The following is a 22,801-nucleotide window of genomic DNA, read 5'->3' as shown; positions in this document are numbered from 1 at the left end:
GCAGCTCCTGCCAACCAGGGAGGCGGTGGGGGCTGCAGGGTAGGGAAATGGCAGTTCCAGCCGGGGCTGCACGTCCCAGCTGAGCCCTTCTGGGCCTCCTCTCCCTTGCCTGTCCCAGACCAAAATTGCCAACTGCAACCCTGGACATACACATATGCAAATGTCACAGTTTCAGACAGATACCCATGTTCACCCATTATTTACACATTGTCTATATCCAAAATCAGGTTCCTCTTTCCCTCCTGAATCTTCTCACCCCTGAGTTCTGCTGCTGTTCTGTGGCACACCTGGACAGCAGGACGCTGGAGCACGCCCACAGTGAAGGGATGTGGCTGGTACTGAGGAAATCGCAGCCCCAACACTAAGTAGCGGCCCGGGGCCTCCATGCAGGCTGGGAAGAGGGGGAGGGAGCGCTCAGGCTGCCTGGATTCCAGGCTCCTTCCGCACAGCCGCCTGACTGCCCTGCAGCAGGTCCAACAGTAGAAACAAACAGACCCTATTTGAAAACAGCGGTCCCATGTGCCCTACCCACTCTGGTGAAAAGACTTCCCGGTGGCCAATTCCAGCTCCCCTGGTGGGGAAGGGATCTGCCTGAGTACACGGAGCCAGTCCCCAGTGGTCAGCACCTCAGTACCCATCTGTGGTGGAATGCTGGTCCATCCAGCCCACAGTCATGGAGAGCACTGCTGGCTTGGGGGAGCTGATGCTTAGGGGGATGCACAACATGCAGAGAAGCCTTAATCCATGTCCCTCCTGGTGTCAGAACTGAAACCAGAGGGTGGGAGTTACAGAAAGCTGATTTCAGGCTTCCTGACAGCATCTCCAAGGACCTGGAGACGGTGCTGGCCCATGCTATGCCTGAGCTAGGTGCCCACCTACAGTTTCTTCCCATCAGTCTCTGGGAAGACTCAGGAATCCAGGGTGGGTTTACTGAGCTGCTAGGGGAGGGTGGGGCTGGGTTGGGGACTTTCATTCCCCAAAGAAGGCAGTAAGTAGGCTTCATCTCTCAGAAAAATGAGTTGAATCAAAAAACCAAAAGCTGGTGCCTGCAGGAATGTAGGTTATTATCACCATGTGGCTAACAATGTAGATAGACCACATCCACCACCCCCTCCAGATCGGACCGGGGCTTCACTGGGAAGGGCAGCCCAGACCCATGAGAGTCGTTGTCCGCAGGGCCTCTGGCCACCACCATTCCACGCCAGTCCCACAGGCCCCCCCTTCCCCCACTGAGTGCACAACAAGCTCCAGGCTGGGCCTTGGGGACTCAGAGCGGCTGGAACTCTGCACCACATGCAGGTAGGTAATTAATGAATGGGCTTTCAAGGCTGCTCAGCATGGGTCCCAGGAAGGAGGTGGCCTGTGAAAAGGGTCTCCTCTGCGGCTCATTACAGCCGTGGTATCGATTCTTCCATCATTATCAGAGGCCTTCCTGCCATGTGAAATCTTGCCCCTTGATGTGTATTCACCAGGGACTATGTCCCCCATTTCCACCACTGCTCCTGGCCGCTAACAACCTTCTACGGGCTTTTTGAAAGTGCCAAAGTTTTCAGAGAAGTAAAAATGTATAGCACTTGCTCCATTCATCACTCAAGAAAAAGCAACCCTACACACACACACACACACACACACACACACACACACCTAAAAAGCGCAAAGAAACAAACCAGGATTGTGCTGAATGTGGACCGCCACATCAAAGGGTGCTTCTAAAAACGCAGCCACTGGCAAGACAGCTAAACTTTCTCTGAGTCCTTGTCTTGAACCACCTTGGTGATGCGTGGGTCAGTTTAGTTTGTCTGTTGTCTCTTCTTAATGATAAAGGGACAAGTTTGGGGCTCAGCGAAGGGAGGACTGGATTCAGGAAAATTCCACAACCCATTTTCCTCTTTCAAGCTGCCCCTAACTCAGGGCCTGGAACATGTGAATTCCTCACTTAAATTCGCCTACCGTGCACCCTGCTTGGACAGCTTTTAACTGACCCCATTTCCTAGTCACCCCGTATTTGGCAAAACCCTCCTGCTGCTTAGTTCCAGGCGCCCCATCTCTCTGGCTCAGTTCTAGCCTTTTCAATCTCTCCGCTTTATTTCTTCCTCTGTCTCCGCCTGTCTCTTCCCAGTGTCTCTCTGCTCTCTGTCTCTGTGTGTGTCTCTGATTCTATCCTCTTCGCCCTACACGCCCACCTGGTACCTACCTGGAAGAGACGGCTTCTCCCTCTTTCTGCCTTAATGAACACGGCCCACCATCACCCCGTCGACCCTCCCCCGGTCCTGACATCCCCGCTTCCTCCCCGCAGGCCTCTGGACCCTGGAGTACAAGCGCGAGCTCACCACGCCCCTGTGCATCGCCGCGGCCCACGGCCACGCAGCCTGCGTGCGACACCTGCTCGGCCGCGGCGCGGACCCCGACGCCAGCCCTGGCGGCCGCGGCGCCCTGCACGAAGCCTGCCTCGGGGGCCACACAGCCTGCGCCCGCCTGCTGCTGCAGCACCGCGCCGACCCCGACCTGCTCAGCGCGGAGGGCCTGGCGCCTCTGCACCTCTGCCGCTCCGCCGCCTCGCTCGGGTAAGGACCGGGGTCAGGCCCGCCGGCCCGCCCCGCCCCAAGACCAGACCCCCCCACCCAGACCCCCGACCTCGTCTCCGTCCCAGCCCCTGCACCCTGGCCCGCCCACGGCCGCCCGTCCCCGGGCCTGGGTCCGCCCCTTCCCTACCCTGGCCCTGGCCTCGGGACCCACATCCAAGGCCCCTGACCCGGGACCCCAGACCCGGCACTCCCGGCCCCTCGCCCCACGCCCCGGCCCCGGCAGGTGCAATTAGCGCTTGATTGCGAGCGCCCGCGGGAGGCGCCACGCCGAGGTAATGAGCGCGGTGATCACGGCTGCAGCCGCCGGCGCCGGGGATGCTAAAAGGCCGCTGGCGGGGTTGGAGGCTGAAAAATTAGGGTTTTTAATGATAATTTTATGCAGAATAATTGTCACAGTGTGACATAAATGGTTAGCTCCTCGGGCGGGGCTCCCAGGCCCGCATGGAAGCGGAGCTGTGCCGGCCTCTAGGGAGGCCCAGCGGCCGCGCAGCCAGTTCGCGCCCGGGCGCGGGGTCCGGGGGTACCGTAGCCCCCGTCCCTGGAGAGCGCCCTCCCAGCGGGTGCCCCGGGTCCCAGAGAGGCAGCGGGGCCACGAGTCTTGGCACAGGACTCCTGTTGGGGTTTCTCGGCTTGCATGGTGTCATCTGGACGTTTCTATTAGTCCAAATGCTCCGGGCCCTGGCCTTGGAATTGTCATTGCGTGGCCTTCTATCTCTGGGGAAGATTAAGTCACCCACGTTTAGTGCTGGGAAACCGCGCGGCTCTCAGAAACCGCATCGCCCTTGCTACTTTTCCAGCGACTGTCCAAGCCTGTATGTCCCGCCCAGCAGGGGCAGCAACGCAGGCAGGCGGGGCTGCTGGGCGCTCAGCAGGGGCCCCACCTAAGAAAGATCAGCTGAGTTCAGATGGGGAACTCAGAGGGCCACGTGGACCCGCACCAGTCTTGAGAATGAGGAAGGAAACAAGGTGCTAGCAATGTTCTCTAAAAGCAGCTTTACAGAGGTGTGACTGGCATTCAGCAAGCTGCACATGTTTGAGGTCTACAGTTTGATAAACTGCACACACTTATATACTCATGCAAAATCCCACCGTCCATGGACGGAGGATGCTTGTCATTCCCCCTGGGGCCTCACTGTGCCCACTGTTCTCCCTCCCATGGCCCCTTCCTCCTCCTCCATCCCTAGCATCTGCTTTCTATCACTTTGCTTAGTCTGCGTTTTCTAGAATTTTGTATAAATGGAATCTGCTGTCTTTTATCTGGCTTCTCTCGCTCAACATACTATTTTGAGATTCATCTGTGTTGCTGTGTGTATCATAGCTCATTCCTTTTCATTGCTGGGTAGCATTTTAAGGTATGGATGCACCACAGTGTGTTCATCCACTCATATGTTGGGAGACATTTGATTGTTTCCAGTTTGGGTCTTTTACAAACAAAGTTACCATGAACATTTGTGTGCCAGCCTTTGAACAGCCATATGCTTTTATGTCTTTTGAATAAATACCTAGGATTGGAATGGCTAGGTCATATGATATGATTAAGAACATAACTGTTAGGCTGGGTGCAGTGCTCACGCCGGTAATTCCAGCACTTTGGGAGGCCGAGACAGGCAGATTACTTGAGTCCAGGAGTTCAAGACCAGCCTGAGCAACACAGCAAAACCCCATCTCTACAAAAAATACAAAAGGTAGCCAGACATGGTGGCATGCAGCCCAGCTACTTAGGGGGCTGAGGTGGGAAGATCGCTTGAGCTCAGGAGTAAGCCATGTTCACGCCACTGCACTCCAGCCTGGGTGATAGAGTTGATATCCTGTCTGAAAAAAATAATAACTATTTAAGAAATGGCTCAACTAGCTGAGAAGGCTATACCATTTCGCATCCCACCAGCGAAGTCTGTGTATTCCAGCTGCTCCACCAATACATGGTATGCATGGTCAGGCCTTAATTATGCACATTATAATAGGTGTGTAGGCATATCTCGTTATAGTTTTGATTCTCATTTCCCTGGTAACTAGTGATGTTGAGCCTTGTTTCATGAACTTACTTGCCATCCACATACAGTCATTTGTCACTTAACAACAGGGATACAATCTCAGAAATGTGTCATTTCATCATTGTGTAAACATAGGGTGTACTTACACCAACCAGGATGGCATAGCCTGCTGCCCACCTAGGCTATATGGTTTAGCCTCTTGCTCCCAGGCTACAAACCTAGACAGTATGCTACTGTACTGAATACTGTAGGGAACTGTAAGACAATGGGAAGTATTTGTGTATCTAAACATAGAAAAGGTACAGTATAATCTTATGGCACCACCATTGTATATGTGGTCTGTTGTTGTCCAAAACCATCATTATAAGGTACATGACTATGTCTTTTTTGGTAAAGAATTAAAATTGGGTTGTTTGTTTTCTTATTTAATTTTGAGGTTTCTTGGGATATTCTAGATACGAGTCTCTTATGAGATAAATGATTTATAAGTATTACCTGCCAGTCTCTGGCTTAGATTTTATTCTCTTAACGATATCTTTTGAAAAACAGAAGTTCTTAATTTTTATGGAGTCCAGTTTATCCATTTTTTTGTCTTTTAAGGATTATGTTGGGTTATGGTATCTAAAAAAATCTTTGCCTAACCCAAGGTCATACAGATTTTCTCTTACATTTTCTTCTAGAAATTTCATAACTCTACATTTAAGTCTGTGATCCCTTTTGAGTTCATTTCTGAATTTGATGTGAAGTATGGATTAAAGCCTTTTTTTTTTTTTTTTTTGCATGTGGATATCCAACAGTTCCAGGGCTGTTAGTCAAAAATCATTACGTATTTATGTATCAACCCTTCCTTTTTCCACCAAATCGTCTTTGACTTTTGTCAAAAATTAATGGACTATATATGCATGAGTTTATTTCTGGGTTCTCTTGTCAAGCATGTGCAAAACAGGGCAAGGTCTGACTGAGTCACGGTCAATAGATCCAGACCATCCTGGCCAACATGGCGAAACCCCGTCTACTAAAAATACAAAAATTAGACTCAGGAGGCTGAGACAGGAGAATCACTAGAACCAGGGAGCAGTGAGCCGAGACAGGGCCACTGCACTTCAGCCTGGCAACACAGGGAGACTCCGTCTCAAAAAAAAAAGAGTGAAAGGAAGAGTAGCCAGTGGTGTTGGCTCTTCATGGTCTTTGTCCCACACACCAAGAAGGATAACACCAAGGCAAAAGGGGCTGGATGATGTCAACGCAAGTTGAAGGATACCCCATTGCTGAGCAGCCATGCCTAGATCTGAGCTGAGAGGTTCATAGTCTGTATCTCTATTCTGAAGGGGCTGAAGCAGGAAGCTCCCTGCCTCCTCAGAATCCAGAAGGCATTGAGAAACTGTCTCATGGCAGCCTCCTAGGGGACATAGCCAGGTGAGGGGGTAAGGGCCTTATAGCCACTCCTTACAAGCTTCCAATCCAGGAGCATTCAGGTGTTCTGCCAAGATGTAGATTCAGTAGTGGTTCCGGTTTTGCTTTGTGGCCTATGTGGATATATGCAAGGTCACCAGGGTGTGACAGCAAAGCCACCCCCCTTCATCTCTATTCTGTTTCATTGCTCTATTTGCCTATTTTAACACCAATACCATACTGTCTTGAATACTGTAACTTTATAATAAATTTTGAAGTCAGATAGTATAAGTTTTCAAGCATTGTTCTTCTTTCTCGAAGTTGTTTTTGGCTATTCTAGCTCCGTTGCATTTCCAGATGAATTTTAGATTCAGTTCGTCCATTACTACAACATAGCCTGCTGTGTTTTGACTGGGGTTACCGTAAATCTATAAATCAACTTGGAGAAAAATAAAAATAAAAATATCGAGGCTTCGAAATCATGCACACAATATATTCCTCCATTTATTTATTTCTTCCTTAATTTTTCTCAGCTGTGTTTTATAGTTTTAAGGTACAGGGGTTGCATGTATTTTGTAAGATTTATCCCTAATTATTTCATTTTTTGATACTGCTGTCAATTGTATATTTAAATTTCCATTTCTGATTATGTGTAGCTACTTTATAAAATTTATAATAATTTATTTTTGTATATTAGCCTGTATCCTATAACCTTTCTAAACTCACTAAGTGTTATAGAATTCCATAGGATTTCTTGGAAGCAATCATGCCATTTACAAATAAATACAATTTTACTTCTTCTGCAATCTAGATGGCTTTTATTACTTTTTCTTGTTTTATTGCACTGGTTAGAACCTCCAGCACGATGTTGAATAAAAGTGATTAAGAGCAGACAATTTTTCTTGTTCCTGATCCTGAGTATTAATTTACTACTAAGTACAATATTAGCTGTAAAATTTTACAGATTCCTTTTTTCAGAGACAGAGAGCTTCTTCTGTTTCTAGTTTGCTGATAGTTTGTATTATGAATGAATTAATACTGAATTTTCTCGTGCTTTTTCTACATATATGGAGATGATCATATGGTGTAAATTTTGTCTGTTAATATAATGATTTATATTGATTAATTTTCAAACGTTAAGCTAACTTTGCATTCCTGGGATAAACCGCACTTGGTCATGAGGAGCTATCCTTTTTTTATATATTGTTGGGTTTGATTTGCTGAAAAAAATATTTAATATCTTCATCTATGTTCTTGAAAAATATTGGTCTGTAGTTTTATATTCTTGTAATATCTTTGTCTGGTTTTGCTACCAGAGTGATGCTAGCCTCAAAAATAATTTGAGAAGCATTTCCTCCTCTTCTATTTTCTGGAAGACTTTGTGTAAAATTATTATTTCTTCCTGAAATGTTTGGTAGAATTCATCAGTAAAGCTATCTGGATATGGAGTCTTTTTGTGATAAGGTTTTTAACTATGAATTTAATTTCTTTACTAGCTATAGGGCTATTCAGATTCTTTCTTTTTTGTTTGTTTTTTTGAGTGAGCTTTAATAGTTTGTATTTTCTAAGAGATTGACCTCTTTCAGCTAAGTTGTTAAACTTATTACCATACAGTTGTTCCTAACAATCTTTTTAAGAGCTGTAGATTCCACAGTGACATCACCTCTCTCATTCATGATACTAGAATTTGTCTTTTTTTCCCCAATCAGTCTTGCTTTTGGTTTCATTGTTTTTCTCTATTGTTTGTCTACCTCACTGATTTCCACTATACTCTCTATTATTCTTTCTTTGCTCGAATTGTGTTTCATTGGCTCTTCTTTTCTCATTTCTTAAGGTGGAAGTTAATGTCATTGATTTGGGAACTTTCATATTTTTTAATATAGGCTTTTAGTGCCAGATATGTCTCACTACATGCTATTTCAGCTGAATCCCACAAATTTTAATGTATGTGTTTTTACTTTCAATCAGTTTTAAATACTTTCTAATTTTTTTGGATCATGGGTTATATAGAAGTATGTTATTTAGTTTTCAAATATGTGGGGATTTTCCAGGTGTCTATTATTGATTTCTAATTTAATTCCATTGTGACTAGAGAGTTTACTTTGTATGATTTTACTCCTTTTTAAATTTACTGAGACTTGTTTTATGATCCAAGACATGCTATATCTTGGTAAATGTTTCATGTGTACTAGAAAAAAATGGATATTCTGCAGTAGTTCAGTGGGGCGCTCTATAAATGTCAATTAAATCAAGTTACCTAACAGTGTAGTTTAAAATTTCTATATCCTTGCTGATTTTCACCGGACTTGTTTTACAAGTCATTGAAAGAAGGGTGTTGAAGTCTAAGTATAATTGTGGATTTGTCTGTTTCTCTTTGCAGTTCTATCAGTTTTTATTTTAAGAAAATTGAAGTTCTATTATTACATACATAAATGCTTAGCATTATTCTGTCCTTTTGAAGAACTGACCTTTTTGTCATTATGAAATTATTTATCTTTAGTAATACTCTTTGGTTTAGGCCAGGTGCAGTGGCTCACACCTGTAATCCCAGCACTTTGGGAGGCCAAGACTGGAGGATTGCTTGAGGCCAGGAGTTTGAGACCAGACTGAGCAACATAGCAAGAACCCTGAGCCAGAGTTGATGGTGCATGGGTGTAGTCCCAGCTACTCAAGAGACTGATGCGGGAGGATCACTTGAGCCCAGGAGTCCAAGGCCACCGTGAGCCATTATCACACCACTGCACTCTACCCTGAGTGACAGATTGATACTCTGTCTCAAAAATATAAATATGTATATATTTTTTTCATTTGGTTTAAAATCTACTTTGATATTAAACTAGCTAGTCTGATATCAACACAGCTTTCTTTTGATTAGTGTTAGCATGGAATACCTTTTTCTACCTGAATCTATTGCTTTGTAACAAATTAGCATACATTTAGAGACTTAAAACAATACATGTATTATCTCACAGTTTCTATGGGTCAAGAGTTCCGGCATGTCTTAGCTGGGTCTCCTGCTCCCAGATCTCTCACAAGAACTCCAATGTCAATAACAACAAGGCCTAGAGTCTCATCTGAAGTGTCAACTGGGAAAGAATCTGCTGCCAAGCTTATATGGTTATTGGTGGAATTCAGTTCATCAAGGACTATTTGACTGAGAATCTCAGTTCATTGCCAGCTGCTGGTTGAAGGCCATCCTCAGTTCCTTGTTGCCTAAGACTGTAATTTATAAATAATAAAAATTTATTTCTCACAGTTCTGGAGGCTGGGAATTCCAAGATCAAGGTGCGAGCAGATTCATTGTCTGGTGAGGGCCCGTTCTCTGCTTCCAAGATGCCATGTGTTGCTGCATTGTCACAAGGCAGAGGGGCAGAAAAAACGGAAGAGGTAAATTTCATCCCCCAAGCCCTTTGATAATGGCACTAATCCCATCTATGAGGGCCCAATAACTTCCTAATGACCCCACCTCTTAATACTATTACATTGGGAATTAAGTTTCAATATGAATTTTGGAGGGACACAAACATTGCAACCATAGCGCCTGTCATGTGGCTCTCTAACATGAAACTTGCTTCATCAAAGCATGCAAGCTAAGAAGACATCAGAGATTAACTGCTTCCAAGACAGAAGTTATAATCTTCTATAATGTACTCACAGAAACGACCTCCTGTCGCCTTTGCCATCGTCTATTGGTTAGTGGCAAATCAAAGTTTCTGCCCACACTCAAGAAGAGGAGAGAAGGGCATGGATGCCAGAAGATAAAGTTCGGTGGGGAACCACGCTAGACACTGCCTACCACGCCATCCTTTCATTTTTAACTTATCTGTGTCTTTATTTTTTAAGTGGGCTTCTTGTTAGGCAAATTATAATTGAATCTTGTTTTTTTAAATCCGATCTGACAGTTTCTAATTGGGTGTTTAGATCATTCACATTTAATGTAATTTTGATATGGTTAGATTCAAAGCAAACATCTTCCTATTTCTTTTCTATTTGGTTCATCTATTCTTTGTTCTCTTAATCTTCTTTTTCTGCCTTCTTCTATACAGCACATTTTTCATGATTTCATTTTATCTCCTTTTTTGGCTTACTAGATATAACTTTTTGTTGTGATAAGTGATTTCTTCAGGGTTTATAAGTATACATCTTTACTTTATCACACTCTACCGTCAGGTAATACTATTCTACTTCGTGTGTAGCATAAAATCTACATGGCAGTATCCTTCCATGTTTCTCCTCCTGGCCTTTGTGCTATTGTTGGTAATATACATTTTACTTCTATGTATAAGTCCCACAATACATTGTTATTATTTGTGTTTAAATAGAGAATATTCTTTTAAATATATTGAAGTAATAAGAAACCAGTGTTTATGTTTACTCATATAGTTACCATTTTCAGTTCCTTTCATTTATTTATGTAGCTCCAAGTTTCCATCTAGTGTCATTTTCCTTCTGCTTGAGGGACTTTAACATTTTTTGCACTGTACATCTATCGGTAATGGATACTTTCAGCATTTGTATGTTTGAAAAAGTCTTCATTTCACCTGAGTATTTCAAAGGTATTTTTGCTGAGTAGAGCATTATGAGTTGAGAGTTTGGTTTTTTATTTTTTTCTTCTTTTTTCTGTGCTTTAGACATAGAACTCTACTGTCTTGCGACTTTGATTTTTTTTTAATGAGAAATCTATCTTCTTTATCTTTGTTTTTATATCTAATGAATCCTTTTATCTGGCTTGAAGATTTTCTCTTATCACTGGTTTTAAACAATTTGTTTATGAGGTGGTCTTTCTTTCTTTCTTTTTTTTTTTTTTTTTTTTTTTTTGAGATGGACTCTCACTCTGTCACCCAGGCTGGAATGCAGTGGCATGAACTCAGCTCACTGCAACCTCTGCCTCCTGGATTCACATGATTCTCCTGCCTCTGCCTCTGCCTCCCGAATAGCTGGGACTACAGGCGCATGTTGCCATACCCAGCAAATTTTTGTATTTTTAGTACAACCAGCGTTTCACCATGTTGGCCAAGTTAGTCCCAAATCCCCGACCTCAGGTGATCCACCCACCTCAGCCTCTCAAAACGCTGTGATTACAGGCATGAGCCACCATGCCTGGCCAGTTTTTTGTTTGTTTGTTTGTTTGTTTGTTTGTTTTGTTTTTGTTTTTATGTTATGCTTGGGATTCATTGAGTGTCTTGGGTCTGTGGGTTTATATACTTTTCATCAAATCTGGAAATAGTTTTGGCAATTATTTTTTCACTTTTTTTCTATACAACCAGTACTCTCCTTCAGGGACTCCAATTGCACATATACTATGCCACTTAAAATTGGTCCACAACTGGAATAATTTTAAGTGGCATGGTATATGTGCAATTGGAACAATTTGATGCAATTGATCTTGTGTTCATTTTGCTCAGCCTTTCTCTCTCTCTCTCTCTCTCTCTTTTCAATTAATTGATCTTCTCTTCTGAAATACCTGATCTGCTATGAACCTCATTCAGTATATTTTTATTTCCAGCATTGTAGTTTCAACCTCAGAATTCTGATCTTAGGACTTTGATATTCTGTATTTTACTTAACATGGTCAGTCTTTCCTCTAGCTTCTCAGGCAGATGGAATATAGTTATAGCCACTGTTTTAATGGCTCTGACTACTAATTCTATCACCTGTGTCATTTCTGGGTCACTTATTTATTTATTGTATAGTTGGGATCTTGTTTTGCTGCCCAGTCTGGCCTCACACTCCTGACTTCTAATGATTCTCCTGCCTCAGCCTCCCAAAGTACTGAGATTACAGGCATAAGCCACTGCTCCCAGCCTCTAGGTCACTTGTGATTTTTTTTTGTTTTTTTCTGTGTATTTCATTGGGTGTTTGATATTTTTGTACTCCTGTCAATATTCTTGATCTCTGTTCTGGAATGTAAGTTACTTGGAAATAGTTTGATCCCTTTGGGTCTTGCTTTTAAGCTTCATTAGTCAGATTTCATTCAGTGTTTGGTCTAAGGTTAATTTTTTTTTTTCTGCTCCTGAGACAACACTCATTTGGGTACCCTGTCGACACCTAATTATTTATGGGTTTCACACTTTGGTTGCTGAGAACAGCCACTATTCCTGAACCTGTGCCTGTGATGAGCACTGCACCATTTCTGTCCTAGAAACTTTCTGGTAGAAATCCACCAGCCCACATTCTCAACCTCCATGCACACGATATATCTGATATAGTTCAGTCGGTTCTAATCCTTCCTTTCAGGTAGTTCTCTCTACAACTTAGGTAGCTTCCTCACGCCCTCACACGAATTAGTATTGAGCTGAATACTCAAGGGGGCCCTCTGCAAAGTTCTTTCTGTGTGAAGCTTTCTCCTCTCCGGTACCCAACCCTACAAACTCCAGCTGCCCTGGCATCCCTAGACTTCCAATGCCATCTCCTCCACTGGGAGAGCTCACCAGGCTCTGCCTGGGTCCTCTTCATAGAACCCTCAGCCTGGTAGCCCAGAGGCCCTTTAGGAGGTTAAGAAATCCAATGCTGCCAATCATATTGGAGAGTAAGTTCAAAGCTTGTGACCCATTTCTGTCCTTAGCTGCAGGCATCCTCCACGTTCCACCAAGAGGTTTTCTTTCCAATTATTAATTAGACAAGGATTAATTTCTACCTTGCATTCACTTCCAATTTTTGTTCTTGACTCATCTCATAAATGATTTGCTGGGATATAAAAAGGTGTCATCTTATGACAAAATTATAGAAATTCCATTTATTTTGAACCACACAGCTCCAAGGTCAACCAATAGTGACTCCATTCCTACAAGCATTCAATCCCCAGTTATTGAACCCTGTGAGGGGCTGAGGCTGAGCTGCATTAGACATAGTCCCTGCCCTCAAAATCCTGGCAGCTTCAGGAAAGAGGAAGGTAATGATATGGCAATGTGCTAAACATTAGGCCAGAAATATATCAAATATATTGCGTGCATGGAGGTTGAGAATGGGAGGCTGGTGGATTTCTACCAGAAAGTTTCTAAGACAGAAAGAAACATCAGCTTTATCAAAGGACATAAGCTAACCAAATCAATTGCAAAAGTCTTTCTACATACTAACTAAGAAAGCAGGCAAAATTATTCAATTGCACATTGATTGCATTGAAGTTTGATCATATTCTCATACCATACAATTTTATATCTAAATGTACATATTTTATCACATTTGAGGCCCAGGTTGTATTCTAATTCCAACACTTACTGGCTGTGCAAGATTGGACAAGTTATTTAATTTTCTTGTGTCTCTCTCATTTGTAAAATAGGGATTATAATTGAGCCTACACATAGGATGGTTTAGAGGATGAAATGAATTACTATACCTACATTTCTGCGAAGAGCACCTAGCATATAGTAAGAATTACATAGCCGCTGACTGCAGTGCTGGGGCCTCATGTCTAATCGCTGTGTTTCTTTTATTGGAATTGAAACCATATTTTACTATTTCAAATGTATTTGGGGGCTTGTTATTTCCTTCCTTTATCTCCGTAGTTTTTGGCCACTTATGATTTACTTGCTATAATGTCTTTAGTCAAGAACATAACTCCCCATTATAACATGTGCCTATGGAAAATATAAACTCATTTGATGATATTCCAAGTCTGAGTATTCACCATTCCTCCCTCCCCATCTCACCAAAAAGCATGACTATATTTACTATTCTCTTGTTCAAAATTAAGTTATTTAAATGCAACATGGTATCCTGCATTGGATCCAAGAACTGAACATGAACATTAGTGAGAAATATGGTAAAATCCAAATAAAGTCAACAGTTTGGTTAATAGTCTTATACCAATGTTAATTTTTTCATTTTGACAAATATACCATAACAATAGCTTTAGGGGAAGTTGGGTGAGAGGTATCCAGAAACTCGCTCTACTATCTTTGCAACACCTCTGAAAATCTAAGATGATTTTAAAATAAAAAGGGTTTCAAAAATCAAGTTTGCTTCATACCTTGGTCCCCAATTCCTCTCCCACTTTATAGGATCAGAAAAATATTGCTTCTTACTAAGAAATGAGAATGCAGCACCCACTCAGAGCACAAAATATTGTGAATCTTTATAACACGCCTGAAGAGAGGCCAACAACCTTACATTTGGACACCGTAAGGAGCTGAGAACACGTGCAGACCACTAGAGCTACACACTGTGTAACAGAATCTAACATGCTGGCTTCCATTGGTTTTACAAAAATCTTACAGGCCCAGGCTACTGTTTAATAAGGACGTTTTAAATGTCTTTTTATTAAAGTGGGGATTTTAAAAATCTCTCTTCTTCTGTCTTCCTCTTCTTCCCCTCTTCTTTCTCATTTCATTTTCTCTGTGTCACTCTATGGGAATCTTTCCCTTTGGTTGTTTAATTTGATGGTCTTGACTTATTTAAATCTGGATTATTGGGTGAAAGTTTAAGATAAGTGATGAATAAACCAGTATTTCAGGCAGAACTCTGTAACAGCTGACTTAGAATCCCTTCGATATCAATGATGACAATGGAATATGCCGGCAGGTCCCATTGAACACCTCTACAATAACACAGCCAACTACCTTGAAGGATAAAAAGTTAATAGATGTCGAAAGGGCCTGAGGTTTTGACCATGGCTTTTCAGCTCTAAAGAGTCCCCCTAAAGTCATACTCTGAGGAGGTCTGGCTTCGGGTAGTATAAACATTATCACTTTGACAAGAAAGAGCTACTTTCTCCGGAATCTTTTTAAACACAGTAGATTTTAGGTCATCCTTAATTTTTTTACCTCACAGTAGAGAGGGGGTCGCTGACCTACATACAGAGCCATTCCATTTTCTGACTCTTGATGACAATGGTCTCCACGCCTAGGGACCCCGTTCTGCTCCATCCCCTTTTAGCTGGCAATTCACCATGGGCACAGGACTTTAAAACCTTTGAGTCTCTGAGTTCCTGGGATTGAAAAAAAAATTACCTGTGCTTCCTTCTAACCAGCAAGCTTCAGAATTCAGAATTCAACACAGTGAATGGGATATCAGAGCTTTAATCTAGGAGCCTTTTGAAGAGATTTTCCCAAAGAGAAAAGTTCTAGTAAAGTTACCGAGTTCACATTAGTAGCCTGCATGCCAGCCTCGCCCTATTTATTATCAGATCCCTCTCCTTTACCCTTTTTTATTTGAGATAATTAAAATAAGAAAAGAATGTGTTAAAGCCCTATTCTTTCTCTTGTCTATAGTTGTCTTGATTTAAACAAAAGTTAGGATGACGTGTTTTCCTCATGGAACTTATTAATGAAAAGCATGCAAGTTTACATTTTTGTCCCTGGTATGTTAATTCAACTAAATAAAAAATAATTCATATGGGCACAGTGGCTCATGACTGTAATCCCATCATTTTAGAAAGCCAAGGCTAGAGGATCGCTTCAGACTAGGAATTTGAGACCAGCTGGGCAACACAGTGAGACCCCATCTCTGCGAAAATTAGCAAAGCATGGTGGCACACAACTGTAGTCTCAACTAATTGGGAGGCTGAGTCTGGAGGATCACTTGAGCCCAGGAAGTCGAGGCTACAGGAAGTCAAGGCTACAGTGAGTCGTGATCATGCCACTGCACTCCAACCTGAGTGACAGAGTGAGACTCTGTCTTTAAAAAATCAAAAAATTAAAATTAAAAATGATTCATCAGCTGGAGTTGCAACTGTAAAAGCAGCTAATTATCTTATGGGTGGGGGAACCCAGGAGTCTCCACCTAAGAACAAGAGATTCACCTGCCTGAGATGACAGGCTCACAGGGATTGATACATAATCCAGAAAATAATACACTCTTTCCACATCCCAGGTGAATGGCTGATTGGTTATCAAGTAGAGAAGAGAAGAACATGATCTTGATCAATAGGACTTTAAGGCGTCTTGAGGAATACTGAAGAGCGAGATGTCAGAGAGAGGTGGCCCCCAATGGACGATTTAATATTTACAGAATGTCACACATTCCTGAGCATTTGCAAATGTCTTATTTCCTCTGAGTCTCTCAGGCCTGCAAGGCATGGTACACAGGTTAGAAAACTGAGACTCAGAGAGAGTCCATGTTATGCCAGTAAGGTGGCACAGAATAGAAACCGGCAGAGCCAGGACCCAAAGCCAAAGGTTGTGAAAACAATGCTAAAAGATTGCCTCTCCTTTATTAACTGAAGTTTTTTGTTTTTTTATTTTTTTCCAAAAACTATCTATAATCAGGAAGTAGCTCCACTTATCTCTGGCCACCTACCTTCAAACATGCTCTGTTACAAGTATGTCCCCTTCCTGCCCCTTGATGGCATCCCAGGCACATTCCTTAGCTGTCTGGTCACTTGCCAAGTCCCATTTTAATACCCAAAAGCCACTCCAGAGCAAATCAAAACTTTACTCTCTGGGCAAAAGCCTTGATCAGACACTTTATGAACAATATATAAATGGCCAATAAGCAAATGAAAAGGTGCTCAACATCATTAATCATCAAGGAAATGCAAATTAAACCACAATGAAATATTCACCATTTCACATTCATTAGAATGGCTTAAAAAAAAACCTGACAACACCAAATGTTGACAAGATCAGGGAGCAACTAGAACTCTTATACATAGTTTTGGGTGAGTAAAATGATATCTCTTTGGAAGACTGTTTGGTAGTTTCTCACAAAGTTAAATACATACCTACCAGCAATTCAATGTTTAGGTGTTTACCTAAGAAAAATGAGAACATATGTCCCCAGGAAGACTCACACAAAAACATTCATAAGAGTTTTATTCATAATAGTTAAAAAATAGAAACAGGCAAATGTCTATCAATAGCAATGGGAAAATGGCTTAAAAATCATGGTATGTCTATACAATTGAGTATGACTCAGCAATTTCTAAAAAGAATGAATTACTCCATGCATGCAACAATATGGATGAATGTGAACAGAATGATGCAGAGCAAAAGAAGCCAGATACAAAAGAGTGAAACATTTTAGAAAATGCAAAATTAACCCAGGATGACAAAAATCAGCTAAGTGGTTGCCTATGGGGGTTATGACTGACTGGGGGTAAACACAAGAGAATTCCTGGCAAAATGGAAATATTCTACATCTTGACTGAGGTATTGGTTATGTAGGTATTTTCCTTTGTTGAATTTCATTCCATTGTGCTCATAAGGCCTGTGTGTTTCTGTGTGTGTAACTCACAGAAGATACTGTATTAAAATATACATACATACCTACATGCATACAATGTTTCTCTCATCCAGTTTAAAGCTCCTCCCACCTCACCCTTACCTCTGTCTAAGAAGCCAGTAGAGTCTTTTCTTTCCCATTTCTTCCTTTTCTTTTCTCCCAGGCCAAGGCTACTGGGTCTTCCTCTTCATCTAGTATATTGGGACCAGGGGATCAGGGAAAGAGAAAGAAAAGTTACACATGCCTTATTGAGGAAGGGACACCAATGACGCTTCCAGAAAGACAGATGCTGCTTAGTGGTCATGTGAGGTGTATTAGGCCATTCTTGCACTGCTATAAAGAAATACTTGAGACTTGGAAAGTTATAAGAAAAAAAGCTTAATTGAGTCACAGTGCTGCAGGCTGCACAGGAAGCATAATGCTAGGGTCTACTTCTGGGAAGGCCTCAGGAAGCTTTTTACTCAGGGCAGAAGGCAAAGGGCAAGCAGGCACACCACACAGTGAAAGCAGGAGCAGGGGTGGGAGGTGCCACACACTTTTTATTTGAGACAGAGACTTGCTCTGTTGTCCAGGCTGGAGTGCAGTGGCGCCTTCTCAGCCCATTGCAACCTCTGCCTCCAGGGATCAAGAGATTCTCCTACCTCAGCTTCCCAAGTAGCTGGGACTACAGGTGTTTGCCACCATGCCCAGCTAATTTTTGTATTTTTAGTAGAGACGAAGTTTCACCATGTTGGCCAGGCTGGTCTCAAACTCCTGACCTCGGGTGAGCCACCCACCTCGGCCTCCCAAAGTGCTGGGATTACAGACGTGAGCCACCACGCCTGGCCGCCACACACTTTTAAGTAGCCAGGTCACCCGGGAACTCACTGTCGTGAGGAAAGCACCAAAGGGATGGTGCCAAACAATTCGTGAGAAATCTACCCCCACGATCCAACCACCTCCCACCAGGCCCCACCCCCGCAACACTGGGGATAACACTGCAACATGAGATTTTGGCAGCAATAAATATCCAAACTATATCATAGGGCAAACAGTGGAGCTGACTTTACAAATCTTGTTCACTAATTCATTTTTCAGTTTGCCAAGGTGCAAGGTTCCGTTTACAATGGGGAGAGAATGTACTCAAAACTTCATCATCCACCACAATCATCCCACACTTCAGAAAAACATAAGATGGCAGTCATTGCTCCAAGGAAAATCATGGTGATAGAAATGGCCAATCCGTTTCTCTCCCAGTCGCCCTCCTACCCTGAAGGATTTGTCTGTTCACATCAGCCATTTCAATTGTAAACATTTATGTTTGATAGTCTCATAGCTTATCATCCCAGGAGAAAGGGAGAGAGAAGAAAATGCAGAACAGAAAGGAGGTGGATGGAAGGTTCCCAAAGGAGGGCCTCAGGAGAAGGTCCAGGGAAATAAAGTGGAACTGCTCCTCCATCAAAATCGTGGAGCTGTGGCTTCCCCGTCCTTCACTGGAGTCAGCTAGGGCATAGAGCCATAGGAGGGAACCTCTCAGCAGCAGCTTCATTAGAAAACACGGGTCTGTTTTCCTCCCAAGGCTCTCCCCCAACCTTGCCCCCACAGGCTGGCACATGCCCAGCATTCACCCTTGGACCCAGCCTTCGGACCCAGCAGCCACCCTTCCCCTGGGATGCCTCTCTGGCCCATCTGCCTCCGTGTCATGTCTGAGGAGGAAAAGCAGCGTAACAATAATTCAGCAAGACAAGCTCATAACACCCAGTACCCCCACTGAACACACTGTCTGCCAGCAGGGATTCCAGCAGCAGCCACGTGACAAGAACAGGAGAGGGAGGTCAGGATGGCCCAAGGACTCCAGCGACTTCCGGAGACAGATGCTATATTAGCCGATTTTTATGCTGCTGATAAAGACATACCCAAGACTGGGCAATTTACAAAAGAAAGAGGTTTATTGGACTTACAGTTCCATGTGACTGGGAAGGTGGAAGGTGAAAGGCACGTCTCACATGGCAGCAGCAAGAGGGAGAAGGAGAACCAAGTGAAAGGGGTTTCCCCTTATCAAGCCATCAGATCTCGTGAGACGTATTCACTACCATGAGAACAGTATTGGGGAAATCACCCCCATGAATCAATTATCTCCCACTGGGTCCTTCCCACAACACATGGGAATTATGGGAGTACAATTCAAGATGAGATTTGGGTGGGGACACAGCCAAACCATATCAGATGCTTAACGTTTCCAATCAAATGTTCAGAAGCAAGGTCCTTTTTCCCCACCAAAAAAAAAAAAAAAAGTGACATTTGAGTCCTGAACGCAGCCTTATTTTTAGAAGTTGTTTGTGTTGTTGTTATTGCATTGCTCAATCAGCATCATCTTTTGGTGGCTGCGGAGTTCTTGTATCCACCACTGGATAGTGGGGCTGGAGTTCATATCCCAAACAGGACACACTGACTGCAAGGCCACCATCCTCTGTGGGTCCCTTCCCTTTAGACCACTACTTAAACCTCACAGACGAACTCCTCACCAAAAATGAGGGAGGATGCCATCTACCATACCAGGTAGCTGGGAGGACTGGGTGAGAACCAGTTACTGTGCTGCCCCATAGAACGAGGTCCATGGGTCGCCTTGCCCTGCCTTCAGCATCCTGTGAGTCTGTCCAGGAATTCTTGTGGAATGATAAAAGAAACAGGCGAGGTACAGTGGTTCACACCTATGATCCCAGCACTTTGGGAGGCCAAGGAGGGCAGATCATGAGGTCAGGAGATCAAGACCATCCTGGCTAACATGGTAAAACCCCATCTCCACTAAAAATACAAAAAATTAGCCGGGCATGGTGGCACATGCCTGTAGTCCCAGCTACTTGGGAGGCTGAAGCAGGAGAATCTCTAGAACCCAGGAGGCAGAGGTTGCAGTGAGCCGAGATCACGCCACTGCACTCCAGCCTGGGTGACAGAGCAAAACTCTGTCTCAAAAAAAAAGTAGAAGAAGAAACACTTCTCCCTGCCTCGAAAGGAACATGGCACATGTTCTCTGCTTATCGAATGAATGAAAAGGTCAGTGATAACTTACAGAAAATGCCTAGAACAGAACCTGCCTCAGACAAGGTGCTTAACAAATAGAACCAGTGGGAAGGGGAAGTGGAGGGGGCAGTGGAGGGCTGTGTGACTGACAGTTGGGAAGCCACACGGAGCAATGAGAGCTCTGCTTTGCCACTTCCTGGCCATATGGCCTTATGCATATCACTGGCCTGTTAAGCCTCAATTTCCCTAACTGTAAATTCTACCTACAACGCAAAGTTGTTGCAGAGACTAAAGATAAATATTTGTTTTTTTTAAAAAAAAAGTTAGCTGGGCGTGGTGGCGGGTGCCTGTAGTCCCAGCTACTTGGGAGGCTGAGGCAGGAGAATTGCTTGAACCCAGGAGGCGGAGGTTGCGGTGAGCTGAGATCACGCCACTGCACTCCAGCTGAGGGGACAGAGAGACTCCATCTTAAAAAAAAAAAAAAACGAAAAAAAAAACTACCAAGTACTGGGGAATCCAAAAGACCTTTTTGATTCAGAACCAGGAGGCAGAGAAGCAGCATTTCCAGGGCTTTGAATAAAGAGGGTGATCAGGAGGCAGGAGAGACAAGAGAATGGAAGCATGGACAGGCTCTGGCTGAGAAGCAGCATCTGGGCGGAGCATGCAGGGAGCGTGGAGGCTTGGCAGGCAGGTGGGAGCAGGTGGGTGAGACAGCTGGGGAAAGGAAGGCACGAACAGCAGGAGAGCCCAGGCTGAGGCCTTCAGGCCTGCCTTGTGCCCTGGGAGGGGACTAGGAAAAGCCAGCGCTTTGGGAAGGTGCTGGAGGGTGGATGGGAGGGTATTCAAGGAGTGGCCGAAGTTCCACATCCCCCACTCCCTCCGTAGTCGTGAATTGGAATGACATTGATTCAACAGTCCTTGATGGGTTCATCTCTATTAACTCCTGCCTTTTGGTTCAAGTTACTTTTTCTTTCTGCTGTCAACCCTGGGCCACTAGAACAGCCTGTCATTGCAGTCATTATCGAAGACAGAGAAAAGGGACCCGGGGATGAATGTGTTTGTCCAAGTTGCTTCATATCAGAGGCTGAGACAACATGGTGTCTCCTTAATCCTTGCAAGATAAAGACAAAGCTGTTCTGACATCCTCAGATGGGAATTCTACCCTTGGATCCCAATAGGGACTGTTCTACCCTGACCCCAGGCCTTTCTGACTTTTGCTTGTCTATCAGGATAGCAGGAAACCCACTCACAAAATCTTGCCTTGGAGTCAAAGGCTCAGCTAAGGCTGGGTCCCACACATAGGCCTGCAAAGGCTTAAGGGATGCCTTCCCTACTGAGCTATTTCTTCTTCCACTGGTGACACTGATACAGAGAAAGCACTGAAATGACACAGTGTGCTTTGCCCACTGGCCATTTCTTCCACTGGTGACATTGATATGAGGGATTGTATTTCAAGGATGGGCCTGGGTCCTGGGGTCAGGTCTGAGAGGTCCCCACGATTGTTTTCCACTTCTCTGCTTATCACCAAGTAGCTCCCAGCCAGCTCAGCCCTCTCCTCTCCTCACCGTCTCGTGGGCATTACCACATGTATGGTCTAAAATGCTGCTTACACCTAAGCAGATCAATGGGAATTTCAAGAGTATTCTGGGAACCTGGAAAGCCAAAGGGATATTCTTAGAATCCATGAGATGTTGCTGGAGCAGGTAGGAATGGTTTTGTTATTAATTACCTTTGTTGTGGTTCTTGTATTAAACTGCACCTTGACTTATTTTGGAAAATTTGAAAAATACATGCAAGCAAAAAGGAAACAGAAGCCCCCACTACCCCCATCATCCAGAGATAAACACACATTGCCCTCTCAATTTCTAGTTTTCTTGGCAGGGCATGGTGGCTCATGCCTGTAATCTCAACACTTTGAGAGGCCAAGGCAGGAGGATCACTTAAGCCCAGGAGTTTGAGAGCAGCCTGGGAAACACAGCAAGACCCCATCAATACAAAAATAAAACAAAAAAATTATAGCATGGGGGCCCTCAGCTATAATCCCAGCTACTCGGGAGACTGAGGCAGGAGGATTGCTGGAGCCCAGAAGTTCAAGGCTGCAGCGAGCCATGCTCACGCCACTACACTCAAGGATAGATGACAGAGCAAGACCCTGTCTCTAAAAAATTAAAATTAAAATCAATTAAAAATAAAAATTTCTGGTATTCCTATATGCATAGGTACATTTACGCTTTTTCAAAATGGGCCTGTACAGTGGTGCTATTTTATAACCTGATCTGTTCACATATCCACTGCAAATACATTTCCATGCCATTAAACAGGCTCTCTCACCTTCATTTTTAATGACTGCCACTGTGCACCAGCAGAGACGTGCCCCAGTCAATTTGTTGTTTCTTTCCCGTGTCTGTAGTTCTGCAACTTACACTACTGCCCACTCTAAAAACGTGCCAAGGTTTAGCCAATTAGAAGCTCTTCATTAAAAATGAAAAGGGCATCTGCAGCCCTCCAGAAGGCGGGCCAGTGTCCTCATTCCTCTGAAAGGTATCTGTGTTGCAAATAGCAGCCTGGCCATTAGCCAGTTATGCTGTGCATGTGGAAAAGGGGACTGGTCATATTTTCCTGTAGACTTCTTTAGAGAGACTGAGCTCCTTAAAAAAAGAATTATTTAAAAGA

At 43.7% G+C, this 22,801-nt stretch overlaps 1 protein-coding gene across 1 annotated transcript in view; it reads left to right on the top strand.

Annotated features, from left to right (window-relative positions):
- ASB18 (ankyrin repeat and SOCS box containing 18) overlaps nucleotides 1-22,801 on the top strand; it is a 64,741-nt gene that overhangs the window by 24,440 nt on the left and 17,500 nt on the right. Inside the window, exon 3 of the mRNA XM_017537736.2 lies at nucleotides 2,297-2,564. Coding sequence (XP_017393225.1) covers nucleotides 2,297-2,564 — 268 coding nt within the window. The remainder of the gene's footprint in view (nucleotides 1-2,296; nucleotides 2,565-22,801) is intronic.

This window comes from Cebus imitator, unplaced genomic scaffold, assembly GCF_001604975.1.
Source record: "Cebus imitator isolate Cc_AM_T3 unplaced genomic scaffold, Cebus_imitator-1.0 Scaffold106, whole genome shotgun sequence".
Classification (NCBI taxonomy): domain Eukaryota; kingdom Metazoa; phylum Chordata; class Mammalia; order Primates; family Cebidae; genus Cebus; species Cebus imitator.
Note: the sequence above shows the minus strand (reverse complement) of the source record. Positions and strands in the feature narration are given on the sequence as shown.